The 19,549-nt window shown below is 37.4% G+C and overlaps 1 protein-coding gene across 8 annotated transcripts in view; it reads left to right on the top strand.

The window, feature by feature from the left end:
- The window catches only part of LOC109438107 (uncharacterized), a 97,910-nt gene that overhangs the window by 48,248 nt on the left and 30,113 nt on the right, over positions 1 to 19,549 (top strand). For all 8 annotated transcript variants that reach the window (XR_016020449.1, XR_002136337.3, XM_088796131.1 and 5 more), the window contains one exon: positions 8,249 to 8,321. Coding sequence is in view for 6 of the 8 variants with exons in the window: in XM_088796131.1 (XP_088652257.1) it covers positions 8,249 to 8,321 (73 nt within the window). In the remaining 2 variants the exon portion in view is untranslated. The remainder of the gene's footprint in view (positions 1 to 8,248; positions 8,322 to 19,549) is intronic.

Here is a 19,549-nt window from a genome sequence, read left to right as displayed (position 1 = left end):
AGCAACATTTAGAATACAGTGTTGTTCAGTAAAGTGGCTTACATTCAAGTATGAGGGTAGAACCAAGACATTTTCAAACATTCGAGTCTCAAAATCTTATTTCCCATGTACCCTTTCTTAAAGCACTACTGGGGAATGTGCTCCACTAAAACAAGAGAGTAAACTAGGAAAGAGGAAGACATGAGATACAGGCAGAGGTGGCTTTGAGGGCATCAACCCATATAGTTACACAGGGTCTCACATGTAGAAGGGCCTCATACTTGGTTTAATGCTCAGTTGTTGCCATTTTGAAATTATTAATAGTTTTTAAACAAGGAACTCTGCATTTTCATTTGTTCACTGGGCTCACAAATTGTGCATTCCAGTCCTGGATATAAGAAACAGGTGTTCCAACTCAGGACAAAGGCAAAGGGAATCCCCATGAGGACAGTGAAGGGAGATTCCAGTATAGTTATCAACAGACAGAGGACAACTATCCCAGAGAGGAGCCTGACACTCAAGTGACAGACATGTTGGTGACTGTTTTTTTACTCTCTATTTCCACTGTTTTTTTACTCTCTATTTCAACCTGAGGACAGAATGCTTAAATAAGCCCTGCCATGATTCTTACCTGTGTTATGATCATTTGTTGACAAATTTTCTGTTCTCTTTCCCATGCCCTGATGCCTAGATCAGAAGAGGACACCATTGTAAATCACCAAACTTTCTGCTTAAACTTACATCTGAGAGCTGGAAGTAAGGTAGAAAATAGAGAGCATCCCGTACTCTCTGACCATATTTCTGCCTGACTCCAGTACGAGGCTCACCTGGCAACCTTGCCAGATGCCCTGAGTGTGCAGAGCACTGTGTTTGCTAAAGTCTAGCTTACAACCTTGCCTGCTGACTTCCCCAGAAAGGGCTCTTGTAAACTCTCAGGGAAGCTGACAGCAAGAGATTCTGTTGTGTTCTTCCCTGAGTTTTCAATTAATAGTGTAACTTTAATCTTTCTTTATGCAGCTACCAAAATTTCTAAACTAAATAATGTGTTGTTTGGGTATATAAATATAGGTGGTAAAACCATAAAGAAAGTAGGGAATGATTTAACACAAAAGTGTGAACTAGTGGTAACCTCTGGGTGGCTATGGATGGAGAATGAGCAGAGGAAAACCCAACTGGGGCAGGCGCAGGAACTTACAAGTTACTGTTAATATTTTATTCTTCAACTAGGCTACGTGGTGAATACCTGGGTATTGGTTTTCTATTCTTTAAACTGTACCTATATTTAATAAACTTCTGAATGTATGATGTGAAATAATGAATGTCAATATCATTATCATAGGATAAAATTTCATCAAAGCTCACGTTTGGCCCTTGAGCTACATGAGTACAAATAGTCCTTTCATCATGGAATTTCAAATAAAAGACCTTAGGCCATCCAGTCTAACCTCCTTTTTATTTGTAATCATTATTATTTTAACTGGCTTTGGGATATCATTATATAAGTTGCAATGTAAACCTATAAGTTCATGTTGTTTCAGAGCTTGGTAGGTTGTTAGACTCTCCTTGTTTCCTACCGGTGTTTCTGCCTTTATCTTTTGAAGGGTACACTTAAGGTTTTCTTCATTGGCATTGATAATTTCATTTTGCTCAGATGATGGGGTGAGATGGTGCATGGGGAAACCAGAAGAGAAAAATTTATTTTTCTTGTTTTACTATTAAAGCTTTACTGCCTTACTTCTCCCCCAGAGTATATCCATTTAGTGTTTACCCATTTCAATGCAAAGAACTTGGGGACCTGGGATCTTTTTGCCAAACTGAATATGAGCTGACTCACTGACATATATCTCAAGTGGTCCATTGGACCAATGAGTAACATCCTGGAAGAAACATGAGTTATTGTTAGTCATAATTATTCCCTCACCTTTCCTGGAATGTCTTTGAAGGCACTAGGCATCAGCAATATCTGTCATCAAAAGCTCTTTTGTCTGCAGTTTCTGTGATTGCATTCAGCTTGTTCACAGCACAGAAAGAGTTTTTCATCCTAAGATGATGGCTTTCTTTCTATAAAAGGTATCCACTATTTATCCCGCCTGTAGAAAGGAAGTTGGCACAGATTCTGAAGAGCCAATCAATTCCTTAGCTGTTCTTCTTAACAAGCAACTCTTTCTTGATAGCTCTAGAATTTTGATATAATTGTAGAAGTTGAGTAACTTGTCAGTTGGTCATTTGTAACCAATAAAACTGAAAAGATTATCTACCTTTATTTAAATTTTGGATAGAGAAGATCTGTAATTCTAGAATTGTGTCTTAGGAGTTGATTCTACTATGAAACTCCATCTGAACAAAATTTTGCTGTAGATCTTGGCATTCCTAGCATGAAGGAATTAGAAATCCAAGTTAGAATCCAAGTATTAGTTTGTTAGTTGTTTTCATGGTATAATGAATTATAGAATGAGATAGGGGTATTATATAACTTTTTTTTGGTTGCAAAGGACAAAAACTCTTTGATACAAGCTTACAAAAAACAAGAAATTTACTATAATAAGGATACAAGAAAATCACAGAAACCAAGAACAGAAATGTGATTTACCTTCCAGAAGGGACTGGAACCAGGAATTGGAAGGACCCAGGGCCTCTTTTTCTCATCTCTGCTCCTCTATGCACATGTACATCATTTTTCTCCCTTTTTGCAGATCAGCTTTTCTTTGCTTCTTGGCAGAATGAGGCCACTCTTGTGTTGGTGCTGTGTTAGGATAGTCTAGGTTATATTGAAGCAAGAAATACGTCCTAAACCATAAAGATTTCTTTCTTCATTCATGTCACAATTTTTTGTGGGATGAGAAGCCCTTCTAAGATGGAGAAGCCCATAGCTATGCTATGCTATCTGGAACATGTGGCCTCCAAGGTCACTGTTGTGGGGAAACAGAAAGTGGAATGATATCAGGGATATTTTCAACAGTCAAGCCTAAAAGTGTTTGGAATCACTTCTTTTCATCTCCCATTGGCCAGGACTTAATCATATGGCTCCAATCTACCTGCAAGGGAAACGGACACAGGAGGAGCATATGGATATGGATAGTTAGTGAGCACTAACTGTCTCAGTTACATCTCCAATTAAGAGACAACTCAGACCAATTAGTCAAATTCCTTGTTTCCCGGAAATTTTTCTGTTATTCCTAGGGAAGAGACCCTGGCCCAGCTTGGGTCCACTGTGATCCAACCTGCTTTATCTTGGAGAGAGGGCCATGTTGAACAGAATGGCTTCCAGGTTCCCACCAGTTTTAATATGTGACTCAAATGTGGAAGGGAAGGACAATAGAAAGAGTAGTCCCTTCAGACAGTTAGTGTCTACTACCTAGAGTTATGTTTCATTTCTGAAGCCTCTGAGAATCAGTCTCTTTTATATGTTACTTCTCAATAATGGTATGTGTGTTTTATGTAATTCTTTATTTTAAAGATGAAAATATAGTAAACCTGCTTGGAAGAGTTAAGACTTACTGCTTTTCTCTCTAGATAATTGTCCACAAGACCTATCTCTGGAAATAAGGTGACTGAGTCGTGAGGGTAGTTACCAGACATGTGAATGTGGCCATCTTTTTTCCTGATCTCTGTTGAGAGCTTGTGGGGACAGAGTCCCAGAGAGCAGTTTCCAGGCTCTTGGCCTCACATGGAAAGGTGCTGCCTCTGGTACTAGATGGCCATCGGCTGTGACTAGTTGGCCATCGGCTGTTACCGGTTAGCCATTAGCCACTGATATAACTGCCGTTGCTGAGCTAGCAAGCGCCGATTGCAGTCAGCAAGGGGTTGGTTGGTTGGTAGAGAAGCGGCCGGCAGGTTGCGGATCGTGCACCTCCTGCCTCCTGTGTCTCCAACCCAGCCGCCAGCTAGAATATAGGGTTATGACTCCCCTATCTATGGCTCCGTGGGTGTTCCTTTTTGGCCTCACCATATCCTGCGTTCTTATACTGGGAGTGGGACCAGAGACTCTTCATGACAGAGCTACTGGAACACAAAGGTGGCACTGGAGTCCTTCCACATGGACCCCTAGTTGTAGTTATTGGAGTCGTTCCAAATACTGCCATTCTCTCTTCCTTCCGGATATGTGGTACGATTGCATTTCCCTGCCTCCTTTGTAATTAGGTGTGGACATATGACTTGCTTTGGCTAATAAAATGGAAACAACTGACATGAGTCACTTGCAAACAGAGGCTTTAATAGCCAGTGTGTGATTCACTATTTTCTTCTTCCAGTGGAGGTAATTGTAAAAGCATATGCTGAGATGGACTAGCTCAGCCTAAATCTCCCCGCCCATCCATGCTGGACATTTAGCATGAGTAAACCATCAATTTTCATTATGTTGAGCCACTGAGACTTTGGGGCTGTTGTTTGTTGCTATAGACAGCCTAGTCCATTCTGTCTACTATACCCTCATTCATAGCTCTCCATACCACAAGGGACCCCTACCAATATGCATTATCAGGTGGCAATACTGCTCAAAGCAGAGTGCCCTTCCTCCTCTGTGCCATCTCTAGGAGGGCCAGCTGTGTGGTTTATATTAGGTTGGTAGTGATTGTGACACTTGAGTCCATTTGCATGGCCTCTTATTGCAAAAGCCATATGAATTATTCAGCCACAGGTATTTTACACTGGAAAAATCTTTGGATGCAGAGGACCACAGAATAGATTATATTTGAAATAAATATTTAGACACTCTATACTGCTGCCACCTTCCAGAAGGATAGGCTGATTCACTATGCTTACCACAGACTGCCTGCACAGACTATGCTTTGTTAAACATGAGATAAAGATGAAGTGCTAAATGGAGAGCAAGGATGAGCATGGGACACTGCTGTGGCTCAGTCCAGACAAAGCCTGCTTGTCTTGCTGCAGCAGCTGTAACATCCTTCACAGGCTCCAGGCGAATGAGCCACACGTTCACTGACTTTCTAACAAGTTTTGCTTAAAGATATCCTCAGGTTAAATCAAGGATCAAGCAAATCTGATTACTTGTTAAAGGACCAAATGTCACTTTAGTCATTAAAGATGAGAGAATTAAAGATGTATATGGCGATAAAGAGGAAATTCTAAGAGCTCTTTCAATACAGGCAGGACCCAGCATCTGACCAAACTGAATTTCTGAAAATCTTAGGTAAAGTATGAATGGCACAAGCTAAAGAGAATCTTGAAGACACCAGAGGTGAAGGTAATATAATGAAAACCACCTGAGGCAGCACGAAAGGAGCCTGTCAGCTGAAGTCACAGTTCTGAACCTAAACATTTGATTGTGCATCTCCTCCTCACTGTTCCCCCAATGCTTGTTTCTCCCACTTGGCCTTAATACCCCCAAATTATGGTTTTGGAACTTCTCCAAAAAGCCTTCGCATTATTTTGCTAGCTCTTCCCCACCCTGGTGATAAGTCCCTAGGCCTGTCTTAGGCTCAGGGCCGCAGCTAGCCCATAGCCTGTGTCCAAATGGGAAAAGATGTCTCATCTTACTTGCAGATACTGTTATAAGCCAAGGTGTTCTACCTGGCTTAGCACAGATCAGACTTCAGAATCCACTCACCCTTCTGGTCTGACCCTGGAGTACAGGGCCCAGCCTGCAGTCTGTATCCAGCAGCCCTGCCCATTTATTTACCCACTATCCTTAAATTCCTTCGTGGTCCAGCCTGGGAGCTGCAGTGTACAAAAGTTGGCACAAAATTCTCCAAAAAAGCTTTGATGATGATAATAATTAGGAAGAAGAAGAAGAGGAAAAGAATGGTAATAATAATATTATATTATTATTATATGATAATTATAATTATGTGACAATAATGATTATTAATTGTTAGTCACTAGTAATATGATTATTACTTATTATGGCACTTAGGTATAGCATACTCCCCAGAAAAGCCAATTTAATGAATAATGCTGCTAAATTCTCATAATAATCATTTTGGTTTAAATTCTTGTTCCTGGGAGCAAGGGTTAAGCAAAGCTCAAATCTCAAATGGGAGGAGAAAGGAAAGCATGAGGAGAAGGAGATGAAAGAGGAGGAAGAGCGGGCAGAGTATTAACTCCTTTCTTAGGCCACATGTTGAAATTCATGATGTTTCCTTTGGGCATTTTTCACCCTCTTTCTACACCTCTCCTAGGGTGTCCTGTGCCCTCATTTTGTACACACACACACACACACACACACACACACACACACACACACAGCCTGCCCCACTTCCAGAAGGGCACTATGCTTGAGAATTGTCTACTTTTCTTTCCCCCTTGTGGAAGAGGAAGAAATTTTCCTCTACCCTCAAGGTTATTTTAGCTGATTTAATAATCAAATAGACATGAAACAGATTCGAAGAGAAAACCAAATTTAATACATACATATATGGGAACCCCATATGCATGAGAGAATCAGAGATCCCACATACATGAGTGGTTCAAAATCAGAAAGGGAAAATGTGGTATATATGACATTCTGAGCTAAGGATAAAATAAGGTGCCTTGGGTGCTTCAAAATGTCATTGAAGGATGATAAGAACGGTGGATATTTAGTAATTAGAAGTTTGCCCTGACCTATAGATAGGTTAAAAAAAAAAAAAAAAAGTTATTTCTGAGAATCTCTTATTATGGGCACAGCCTCTAATTCAAATTCTTCTAGGTAGTTAAATGACGGCAGAAGTTTCTGTTGAGCCCACAGGGTCTTGGTTACCTCTAGCTCAAAACAATCCACGTACTACAGAGGCACATCTTGGAGTGACTCGTTCTAAATCCCCACACCAGCAAACGAAATTCCATCTTCTTGGTGCAGCTGGTTTGTGAGAAGGGGAGCATCTGGCTGACATAGACCATATTAAAATAAAAATAACTGATGATCACAGTGCTTTCCTAGAAGGTTTTCCCCTCTCTTTTCATATTTATATTTATTTGTTTTCAAGGAGATGTTAGCCAAAAAGAAGGCTCATCCCTGGCTGGATATGTGCTCCTGGAAATAGTTCCCTTGAGCTGTTCCTGCTTCCTATAATTTCTTCCCTTTTTTCCCTTAGGTACCTCTGATTTTCTAGAGGCTCTAATATTTTTTTTTTTCTACAATGATTCCTCACAAGAAAAGCAGGGTCCCTGATGGCGGGGCCATCTTATGGAGTGGGCAATAGAAGTTGTGTCCATTTTTCAGTTGGTGACGGCACATATTAGGTACAAGACAGATTCTGGGGCAGGCGTGGGCCCTTAGGTGGATAGTATACATCTATACCTGGTAACAGTACACACCAAAAAACTATCTGCAGAAAAAGAGTGTTTTCTGTAGTGAGAGATTCCTGATTAGATCTGAGTTAGACATGAGTCAATGCAGAAAATGAGAGCAGTACAGTGTGTATAATATTACTGTCAGTATATCCTTCAACGAATGTTGAGTTGCCTGAAACTTGACATTATGGGAAATTATATTTTTAATTAAATGACTTCATAATGAATAGCATTGTTCTATAGTGAATACTAATCATGCTTCCCTTTAAAACAGTATGATGTGGGAAGAGAAAGTTGCCTTTTAATGGATCCCCAATTATACCTGAGTCACTATTACTGGAGGTTAATAAAGACAGACTCATTCTTAGAATATCGATCCTATAGTCTGTAGAAAGTACCAAAAATACAATCTCGGCATCTGAAGCAAAGTAAATATATTCTTTTAATTCATTTTTCAGGACTTCAGTAGGGAATCACTCCAGTTACATATCAAAAGGTTTTTGCTAGAGTTTCCCCAGCTTCTTGCCTCTGCTTCACTTGCACAAACATAAAAGGAATGTGCTGATCTTTTTATTTTTATTTTAAAATCAGAAATTGGAACAACTTGTTGAGAATATTTGATACAACTAAGCTGAAGAACAAACAGTCAGAGGAATTGTCTCCCTGGAATCAAGTTTGGGTTGAGGAAGGGCTTACTCAGCAGCGTTCTGCCACCCTTGGTACTCAGTGTCTCCAGAGAGACCAATATCCAAGGGTTGCTCAGTGGGAGGGGTGACCAGCGTCATTAGTCCTGGGGTTTAAACAAAGGGGGCCTACAATGGCTATTTTGTTTTCTGCTCTGCAGAAGGACAAAGCTAAAGAGTGTGCTACTCATGATTAATTCTGGAGAAAAAAATTCCATGCAACTAGAATTTTTTCCAAGATTTAAAACAAAACAAACAATATTTCCAACCCATATCCAAACCCACTTAGGACAACTGACATTGTGCAGTGTGGAAAGTGCTAAGGATAATGTGCTATTTGTTCTCATCCTTTTCAGAGCCTCGCCCTCCTGGCAAATTTCAAGGCCAACAAAAGACAAAGGCAGAAGCAAGTCTGCCCCTGGATCAATGGTGAGTGGGCAGCATTGGGTGGAGCACAGAGGGAACTGAGGGGTGGGGAGTGAGGGGCAGCTCACCATTCGTAAGCTGTGGGACCCTGAATCAGTCACTTAACCTCATAGACATCAGTCTCTGCATCTGTAAAATGGGAGACTGGAATAGGTCAGGGGTTACAGCCTTCTCTATGAGGCCTTCCCTAATTACTCAGGTTGTATTTCTACTTCCTTTTCAGTACACTATTTACCACTCCCTAACCACAGCATTCTCAAGCACAATTCTTATTCAATTTTCTTATTCATAATTCTTATTTATTCTTATTAGCAACTGCAGAATTTCAGCTCTGGTATATGTAAATTGTAGGTCACTCCCTCCATGGGTAGCTGGAAAAAGAGAGAAATGGAGGCTGAACATAGAAAAGGGATTATAACAGAGCCAAAGTGGAAATTTTTGAAATGAGAATTTGGGCAGGACCGAGGAAGACAAGCAGTAATAATCCTGGGCTTTTGGAAGTACCTCCTGTGGTATCCATGGGGAAGGAAAGGAGAGATATACATGTACCAGGCACAAAGTTACCATGGGCAGATCCAGGGCTGCAAAACTCTGGGTATTGGGTTTGGGGGCAGGTCAATTCTGGAAGGCTTGTCCATCTCAAGCCTCTAACATTTCTATGGGATCCAGATATTTAGGAGGCAGACCAAGACTGGAGTCAAACTTCATCTTAGGCTTGATTCTCCCCAAAGCAGACTTAAAACAAGGTTGTTTAATGCGAGGAGTTTGTTTAGATGCGATCCTAGGAAATCAGCACAAAGTGTTAATGAACACATTAAGGTTGTGGTCAGCTGGAGACCTCTGGGACACGGTGTAGGCCCCACCTGAGGCTTCCTACCCAAAGGGCTTCCTACCCAACTGGTGAGAGCTGGTGCATTTTACCTCCAACTCTCTTTTGCTCCTGGAGGCATTAAGTACCCAGCACTTCCAGCCTGCCCCCTGACCCCTCAGTCTGCCCCTGCAGCTAAAAAAAGCCTTTAGGCAGAGTCACAGATACATGTTGTAGGAAGTTCCTGGTATGTAAGAAATATGGACAGGAAAATAATGTGTCTGATAGAAATCACCAAATCACAAATTAAGAAAGAACTTGAACATTCAGAGGAGGACCAACCCTAGGGAGAGTTCTTCTCACTATGATCATTTTTAGCAATCATATGAAATGATTTATAAACATTGTATTGAAACTCAAAAAAAAAAAAAATCCTAACAAGTGTTTTGCTAGTGAGTATAAAATGGTAAAGGGTTAAATATTCCTGTAGTAGTTACGATTATTAAGATATATAAAAGTCATTTATTTCAGTACAAGAAAACATAATTCTCATGGCTTTCAAAGGTTTACTCCAAACATCATTTCCTCTAGGATGATTTCCACCATAGGGATTTAAGTTCGTGAACCGCAGGTCCTTCTGCCTCAGAGTTTTTTTTGGTTTTTTGTTTTTTGTTTCAGGTGTACAAAACAATGTAATAGTTAGACATTTACACCCCTCACAGTGATAACCCCCCTCCCCCAATCTACTGTCCCTCTGACATCGTGTATAGCTGTTACAATTCCGTTGACTATATTCCCTATGCTGTACTCCACATCCTGTGACGTGTGTGTGTGTGTATATATATATATATATATATATATATATATATATATATATATATATATTATAGTTGATGTTAAATATTATTCAGCTTCAGCTTCAGGTACACAGCACAGTGGTCAGACATCTACACAGTCCATGAAGTGGTCTCCCTAACAAGACAAGTGCCCATCTAACCCACTACAAAATCTTTGCAACATTATTTATTATGTTCTCCAAATTGTATTTCATATCCCCATGGCTATATTGTGACTACTAATTTGTACTTCCTAATCCCTTTACCTTCTCCCCTGTCTCCATCCCCCTCCCATCAAGCAGCTCTCAGATTTTTTGTTTGTTTCTTTCCCTATATCTCTGCCTCAGAGTTCTTAAGAACACGGTCTCCATAGTTGAGGAGCCACTATTGTATAGCCTTTTGCTATTTCATTTTGTATTGATGTTGTTCAACCCCACTAGAAACTGAATCCTCTATAGTGATGCAGCTCTCTGAACTTGTCATGACACCAAGAACAACTCCTTGAACATAGTCGTTCTTCAGTAATCTTGTTGATGCCTCCTAAATTTTCTCAATGGTTGCACAATTGTATTTCCAAACCTATTAGGGAAATGATATAAATTTATAAGGGAAAAATATATCTTGATGACAAATGGTCAAAGATATGAGTAGTTCCCACAAGGGGAGGAGGTTCATACAAGAACAGTAAACATATATGAAACAGGTATGTCAGGCTCCTCTAGTAACTTGATTTGATCGACTCTATGGTTTGGTCTGACCAGAGCCCTTCCATTTGGCCCCGTCTTCCTTCCACTTCAGACAATTGGCTCTGACAGGGAATGCCTATTATAGTGCCCAATTCTCTGGCCACAGCTGATTGGTTTAGGAGTGAGCAACTGACCCAAGCCAGGCCAATAAGACTCTTTCCCTGGGAAGGCAGAGTTGGTAGAGTTCAGTCAGCATCAACATGAAGCATGGGAGCTCCTGGTGGCCGAGTTTTCTACTATGTGGAGGAAGCCAGGTTGAGAAAATGAAACCAATGCACAGAGAAAAGCAGAGACCAGAGACAGAGGGAGGAAACAAGCACCCAGTTAGCTGTTCTTCTACCTTTCCTTCCTGTAAAAGGTTGAGATTTTTTTACTTGAAACCAAGGGCTCCATCTATTACAATGGAAAAATTCAAATGTAAATAAATGTGATGTAGGATCCAATAAAATAAGAACAACAATACACAAAGATGAGTTTAGAGGCACCTGATGATTCTGGAGTAATGGTCTTTTTCTGGAAAGCATCTTGGACACACGTGACATTAATCAGAGACTATACCTTTAAAAGTCTTCACAACCCTGAGCTTATAATTCCATGATTAATAGAAATGCTCAAACACTTTGTCCAAGTTATAATTTGGGTGGATGAAAAGAAGGAAATTAGCATTTATTGAGTTTTAGAATGCAACAAATAGTATGCTAAGAATCACATACACTAATAACGAACATTATTTAATACTCACAATACGTTAAGCATAGTTCTAATGGTGTACATAGTTCTAATAATGTATATATTATCTCATATAGTTCTCAAACTAATCATACGAGGTAGATACTATTATTATTCCTATTTTTTAGATGAGGAAACTGTGCCTCAGAGAGGTTAATTTGCCCAAGTTCACACAAAGGGGAAGGGGAAAAGCCAGGATTCAAACACAGCTAGTCTGCAAGTGCTCGCACCCTTAACTATAAATTGTATGTTACCTTATTTAACTTTGGAAAATGTAGCATATACTAGGACATAATTCAAAGGAAAGAAAAGGCATATGGATATGTATACAAACACTGATTAATATATATAAAAACTAGAAAAAGCCCACATATATACCTGTAGGGAAATAAGACAGCAAATATGATACATTGATACAATAAAATAGTATATTTCTGGTAGGAATGATAAGTATGAAAAACATAAAATGGGTAAAGGACTATAGAAAATAATAGCAGATGAGAAAAAGTATAATTCAGAATGATAAATACTGGTTTTTAACAATTACGCACAATTATTTGTATACAAGCAGTAGAATGAAAAAGGTCTTCAGGGTTTATGAAAACATGGAAATTTGAGGAGTTTTTTTGTAAGTTGATGTTGCTATTGGGACTTAGGTATTGCTGTTTAACTTTCATTGTAAAGTTGATTAACTGCCCAATTAAAAGCAAACTTATTACACATTTAAAGTAATATTAATGGAAGACAATAAAGGGAGAGGTTTATGAGTTTAAAACAGATTTATTAGGAAAACCTCATTTGAGGAATATAAATAAAAATGGGAAGTACTGTATAACATACTCAGAAGAGAAAATGGTAAATAAAAAATGTAAACTCACATCATCTCACCTGTCCCCGATCTGTTGCTGCCCTACCTATCCCTTAAAGTCTTTCTCCAGTGCCACCATCCTAAGGTTCCCAACCATAAGCTTTCTCTAAGCAAACATGGTACTTCATTTGTCTCTTTCATGGGCTTGCATCTTTCTACCTCGTTTTATAGCTGTGGACTTGGTCCGCTTCTCAACCATAAGCTCTACAAAGGTAGCAACCATGTATCTGCACCATCTTGGTAGGCCCAGTTGTCCCACATAATGTCACATGGTGGGTGCCCAACATGTGTTTGTTAGATGAATAAGTGTTCTTGTCAGAGTAAATTTAGAGACAAAAAGACTTGAAAGGCACAGTTTTGAACAATAAGCAACTGTGATTAGGGATATCAGAATGGTTGTCCTTAAGTTATTTCTGCTGCCAGATTGAGGAGGTGAGTGGTGTAGCTCTGATGAGCTCCAGAAGTGTAGCAGAAGCATAAGGTGATTTGGATTTGATGAGCGCTGAGGCTAATATATCTGGAGATGATGAAAACAGTCTTAAAACCTGATTTATGATTACAGTTGGCAAAGAGCATTGAAAAGATAAAAGTTGAAGAAAGAGTAAGTGGGAATAGAAATTTAGGAAATTTCAGAAGTGTTATTCCAAAGAAGTCTTATAGTCTTTCCCTCATAAAGCTCAAGGTCCTTCTTTCTTATGGCTGTTAAAAACAGACAAACAAACCAACAAAAAAGCCAGGTTTTTTGTTTCTACCTCCTTTAATCATAGTGTGTTCGTTGGAATGAGCGAAGTAGATTGGATATTCTCTCTCTCTCTCTTTCTCCCTTTCTCCACATGCATTCTCTGTCATGCCAATGACTACATTGGATTTTTACCAAATAGTCACAGACACACAGTGTCAAAAACTTCCTATTACTATTTGAATTGTAAAGGCCTAAGGATTCTTAACCTTCTTCACCCTGATTATAACCAGGAAGGCGATGTACTTCTGATTCAGATGGCATACAAAATATCTGATGGTTCTTCTTTTACCTCTTTGCCTGTGTGAGGTACAAGAACATCTTGCAAGTGGGAATTGTAAACTCCTTGAGTTCAGGAACTAGGTCATAAATTGTATATAGTTTCTGAGCAGTGCCAAGCTTAAATATTTACTAACATGATTTTATTGACTACCAGTCACAAAGACATAAATCCTCCCAATACCTACTCTTCTGTAATCAGATAATTCCTCTACCTTGCTCATTAAATACAAAGAGTCCTCTTTAAAGGAATTTTTCCTTCGGGTAATTTTTGGCTCAGAGTCTATCTTCCCTCACTAGAATGTAAGTTTCATGAGAGCAAAAGTATTGTCTGTTTTGTTTAACTATGGTATCTCCAGAGCCCACAACAGTGCTAGGTGCTCAGTACATACCGTGCTGAATAAGTGAATGAATAAATGATTGAACAAATTGTTCTTTCTGGTTTTGGCTTTAAAGTCTTTTGTAAATATTAACCTGAATATTTTACATGAACACACACGTGGCTCTTCAGTGACTTTCCCTCCTCTAATACCTTTCCCCACCAACACATCAGATAAACTAAGTAATCGTTGGCTGTGCATAGGATCCGTCTGTCTTTCACCGAATAGAAAATGAAAATGCTTTTTTCAAACAACTATTTATAAATATGAAAAAAGTCTTGAATCAGAAATACAAAAACGAAGAACAGAATGGAGAGGGTAAGGAAAAAATGGAATACAAGTTGATTGAACTGAAAAAGAAATAGAAGAAGAAAAGACAAAATCATATCAGAAATGAAAACTAAATCACAAGGTACTCAAGATTAGATTTGAGAGAAAATTTAAAAAGAGAAAGGTAATTTCCAGTATTTTGTAATTATAAATAATGCTACAATAAATATATGTTCTGTACATATAGAAAAAATGAAAATGCTTTGCTTTTACAAAAACTTAAGTGGGGAACTTGCTCTCAAAAATGTTTGTAATATGAAAATGTATTTTTTTTTATTAAATCCAGATTGTTGGGTGGAGTCCCTTAGCTAAAATCACTCACAAGCAAAATGAATTGCTTGTTATTCTCACAAAGAATTTACAGGAAGCAATTTGTAAAGGTTGCCATCAGACTGAAGTCATTGTTGGCACTAGGAATCAGTGTTTCATCAACCTCAAAGCAATCATTTAACCTGGGTCTGCTCAGAGAAATCTCCGTAATACAAGAAAAATTGAATTCTACTGCCTCAGATTACACTCACTTTTGATATTATTCCAGTTTGATTTTGGAGTTTAAAATATTTGACATATCAGTTTCTCTCATCCTCCCCTGATGCAGAAATATCTGTTTTATATGTGCTTAACACCAAACCTGTCATTACCAGCTTTTTCACAAAGAGTTTTTTTAAAAAAAATCTGTTCTCCTTTCTTCGCTGTACTCAGGAAATTTCTATAGGAATAGCTATGAAATGAATGTTTTGTCAACTTATTCTGGCTAATTCCATCTAGTAGCCTGCCTGCTGTTCAAGTAATAATACCCCCCAAAATTTCTACTCATCTTGAAGGAACTATCCTCCAATCTAGGTGACAGATGGGACAATTGTTCTAGGTAAGCCTATGCAGGCATCATTATAGCAGAGAAACATTGGATCCCAGTGAGGATGGATAGTTTTGTGCTCCCAATTTCTCCTAATGTGTTTATTTTTATCTCTCTGGGAAAACAGGGTTAAAAAAGATGGAAACATATAGATTCATACCATTAGCAAAAATTAGATCAATTCGCTATGTTTCCAACACTAAATAGGAAAACAAGGTCTTGACAAAACCAAAATGATCCTTTTTTTATTCTGGAATATAAAGCTTTTTAATTCAAGTATAGTTCACATACAAATTATGTTAGTTTCAGGTGTACAACATAGTGATTTGACATTTATATACCTTACAAAATGATCACCACGAGAAATCTAGTAACCATCTGTCATTGCATGAATTTATTGTGATATTGACTGTATTCCCTATACTGTATATCTCCATGATTTATTTATAAGTTTGTACCTTTTAATCCCCCTCACAACCCAACCCTCTGACAACTACCAGTTTTTTCTCTGCCTCTATGGGTCTGTTTTGTTTGTTCATTTGTTTAGTTTTTTAGATTGCACATATAAATGAAATGATGCAGTATTTGCCTTTCTCTGACTTATTTCACTTAGCATAATAATACCCTTTAGGTCCATTCATGTTGTTGTAAATAGCAAGATTTCATTCTTTTTTATGGCTGAATAATATTCCATTGTATAATACACCACATCTTTATCCATCGATGGACATCTAGGTTGCTTCCAAATCATGGCTATTGTAAATAATGCTGTAATGAACATAGGGGTTCCTATATCTTTTCAAACTAGTTTTTTCATTTTCTTAGGATAAATACCCAGAGCTGGAATTGCTGAATTGCATGCTAGTTCTATTTTTAATTTTTTGAGGAATCTCCCTATTGTTTTCCATAGTGACTGTGCCAATTTACAATCCCACCAACAGTGCACAAGGGTTCCCTTTTCTCTACATCCTCACCAACATTTGTTATTTCTTGTCTTTTCTGATGATAGCCATTCTGACAGGTGTGAGGTGAGGTATTATTGTGTTTTTTACCTACATATCCCTGATGATTAGTGAAGTTGAGCATCGTTTCATGTGTCTGTTCACCATCTGCATGTCTTCTTTGGAGAAATGTCTATTCAGGTCTTCTGACCATTTTTGAATTGGATTATTTGTTTTTATGATGTTGAGTTGTATAAGCTCTTTATATATTTTGGACATTAATCCCTTATCAGATATAGCATTTGAAAATTTCATCCTTCATTGAGTAAGTTGTTTTTTCGTTTTTTTGATGGTTTCCTTCACTGTGCAAAACCTTTTTTGGTCTAATGTAGTCCCATTTGTTTATTTTTTATTTTTTTGCCCATGCCCAAGGAGACAAATCCAAAAATATATTTCTAAGACCGATATCAAAGAGTTTACTGCCTATGTTTTCTTCTAGGAGTTCTATGCTTTCAGATTTTACACTTAAGTCTTTAATCCACAATGAGTTTATTTTTACATATGGTATAAGAAAGTGATCCAGTTTTATTTTTGCATGCAGTTGTCCAGTTTTTCCAACACCATTTACTGAAGACTTTTTCCCATTGTATATTCTGGACTCCTTTGTTGTAAATTCAATTGATTACCTAAGCATGGATTTATTTCTGGGCTCTCAATTCTGTTCCATTGATCTATGCGTGTTTTTGTGCTAGTACCATACTATTTTGATTACTATAGGTTTGTAGTATAGTTTGAAATAAGGGAGAGGGCAGTCTCCAACTTCAATTTCATTTACTTCTGCTCTGTTTTTTCTTATTTCCTTCTTTCTACTAACTTTGGGCTTTGTTTGGTCTTCTTTTTCTAGTTCCTTTAGGTGTAAGGTTAGATTATTTGAGATTTTTCTGATTTATTGAGGTAGGCCTGTAAATGTCTATAAATTTGCTATAAATTTCCTCCTAGAACCACTTTAGCTATGGCCCATAGATTTTGTAACATTGTTTCCATTTTCATTTGTCTCAGGTATTTTTTTGATTTCCTCTTTGATTTCTTCATTGACCCAGTGGATGTTTAGTAGCATGTTGTTCAGCCTCCTCATGTGGTTTTTCCAGCTTTCCTCCTATAATTGATTTCTAGTTTCATACTGTTGTAGTTGGAAAAGATGCCTGATATGATTTCAGTCTTCTTAGATTTACTGAGATTTGTTTTGTGGCCTAACATGTTGGATAATTTTCACATGCACTTGAAAAGAATGTGTATTCTACTGTTTTTGTATGGAATTTTGTGTACATATCTATTAAACCCATCTAGTCTAATATGTCACCTAGGTCAACGTTTCCTTATTGATTTTGTCTGGATAATCTATCCATTGACAAAAATAATCATTTTTCAGCTCAATTTACATACTGATTCAGCAAAAATGTATTGAATACTGTAAGCCATGAGCACAAAGTACTCTAAAAATAATGCAGAGACATCTCACTGCATAGACTCCTCAACTACTAAATGATTTTGAATGAATGTTTTCCTTACTATCCATTGAGAACAATCATATACTGATGTTTAAAAAGCCCCTCTGACTGTGTCAGATAGAAGATGCAGCAACCATCAGGTCTAAGTGCTTAAGGATGCTTCACTCTATTGAGTTATTATCCTAGAAAAAGACTGACAATTATGTGGTCTTCTCTCTCTCCTTTCCAAACACAATCACGTCCTTTGTTTAGCAGCTGAGATTGCTGTTTATAAGCCCTGTCTTTCAGCACCCTGGTCTCTGGGCCTCCCAAGTTGAACAAGATTTCTTGATTGAGTGTAGCCATATATTTGTCGATTGCTCTGGACCAGTGTGGCCTGTTGGCTGCTATCACTCTTCAACAGCTGATGCTTACAGTGTGACATGATTTGTCCTGATAGCACTTCTACAGCCCACCTATTGTTCCCATCACTTGTTTATTCCACAGCTGATTAGGCAACCTCCTGTTAGTGGTTCTTGTGCATCTGGGCCAAAGAAATTAATTTGCACTCATCATTTTTAGTTGCAGCTGGCTAATTGGACTCTAGGGTCATTTTTTGTCTTATATAATTAATCAAAGTCTACTTAGTTAATGATTACAATATTTGTTCAACAGGTATCTATTAAACATTTACAATGTGCCTGGCACTGTGTAAGGTGCAGAGGATACAACAGGCCATGCAAATTCCAGTAGCCTAAAAAAATTAAGTTTCTACCTAGTTTTCTATTTTTCTATTGAATAAGTGTTTTTTAAAAATCAATATGAAACCATGATCCCTTCCTTTGTAATTTTTTCTATTCTTTCAAACTCAAAAAAATTATCATCACTCTAGAGATCTGATTAACATTTATTTGCTCACTCATATTGGCTTATTTATGAGTTTAAAAATATTTAGTTACCTAAAGAACTTCTAGAATATATTTTGGGAGGTGATATATTTTATCTTCAATAATTTAATTCAAATTTCTAATGAGTGATTTACACAAATCCATATATTTTAAACCTTCTCTATTGTTTTGTATTGATTGCATTTGGTCATTTTTTTATGCTTACATATATATATATGCCTATTTGTGAGGTTTCTCTTTGTTTCACTGACTTATATTTCTATTTTGTTTGCTCATTGTCCTTTCTCTTTTTTAGAATATTTTTGTTACCCTCATCACTGTACTTTTTAAAATGAATATTGTAACATTCTTTTTAAATTCTGAAGAGAATTACAGTTTTACTTTGATTGGGATTGCATTACATTTAAAATCATGTTAAGAACTGACATCTTTATAATTTTTTGTTCTTCCTAGATGTTATTGTTCCATAAATTTTATTATTCTGTTTATATAGCCAAATACTTCTTATTAACTCTATTACTCTTTATGTATATTTTACTGCTATGGTAAATTGGATCCCTTTTTTATATTAGGTTTTTCTAGTTTGTAATTGCTGGTATTCAGGAATCTTCATGGCTTTTTTATATTTCGTATTTTATCTAGTAATTTATTCTATTAAGTTTAAAAATTTTAGTTGATTCTTTGGGCATTTTGTTAGATGCATAATCAATTGTCTTCAAATAGTGATGTTTTTGTTTCTTCCATTATTTATACCTCTTGGGTTTGTTTCATCTCTCTTCTTACATTGGCCTGAACTCTCAAACCAATATTAAATCAAAATGATGATAGAGGACACATCTCTAGTAATATAATTTTAAATACTTCCCCTCATGTCTTAAGCTAATCAGCAACCGAGTGCAAAGAAGAGGAATGGCAGAACGTTTGAAATCAAATATTGCTTTATGGAAAAATTGGCCTTTCATAAATTTAATAACTGTGATTAACTTATGCTTCTTAGTCTTTTGGCCAAGATCTAGTAATTATGACATTGAGATGCTATTGGTAAAATTGAATTACAAACTGGAAGTAGGATTTTTGTCATAAGTTGAAACTTTATTCTAATACCTTGGGTTGACATTGCTATAATTATCACAAAATTATGTTGACTGTCAGGTTCCTTCCAAAAATAGTACTCATGCTGATTTAAAAGGCTATGTAACTACTAAGGAATAAATTATGATTTTGAATAACACTAACAAGCATGTTCATTCTTCCAGTGTGCTATACTCCTAGAAAAGCTACTAGAAATCAAAATTATGTAAGAGAAGCCAAGTTTTTCCATAAA

Source organism: Rhinolophus sinicus, chromosome 2, assembly GCF_057876585.1.
Source record: "Rhinolophus sinicus isolate RSI-liver-muscle chromosome 2, RSI-T2T, whole genome shotgun sequence".
In the NCBI taxonomy this organism is placed as follows: Eukaryota; Metazoa; Chordata; class Mammalia; order Chiroptera; family Rhinolophidae; genus Rhinolophus; species Rhinolophus sinicus.
The sequence above is the reverse complement of the archived record's forward strand: the minus strand, read 5'-3'. Positions and strand labels throughout refer to the sequence as shown.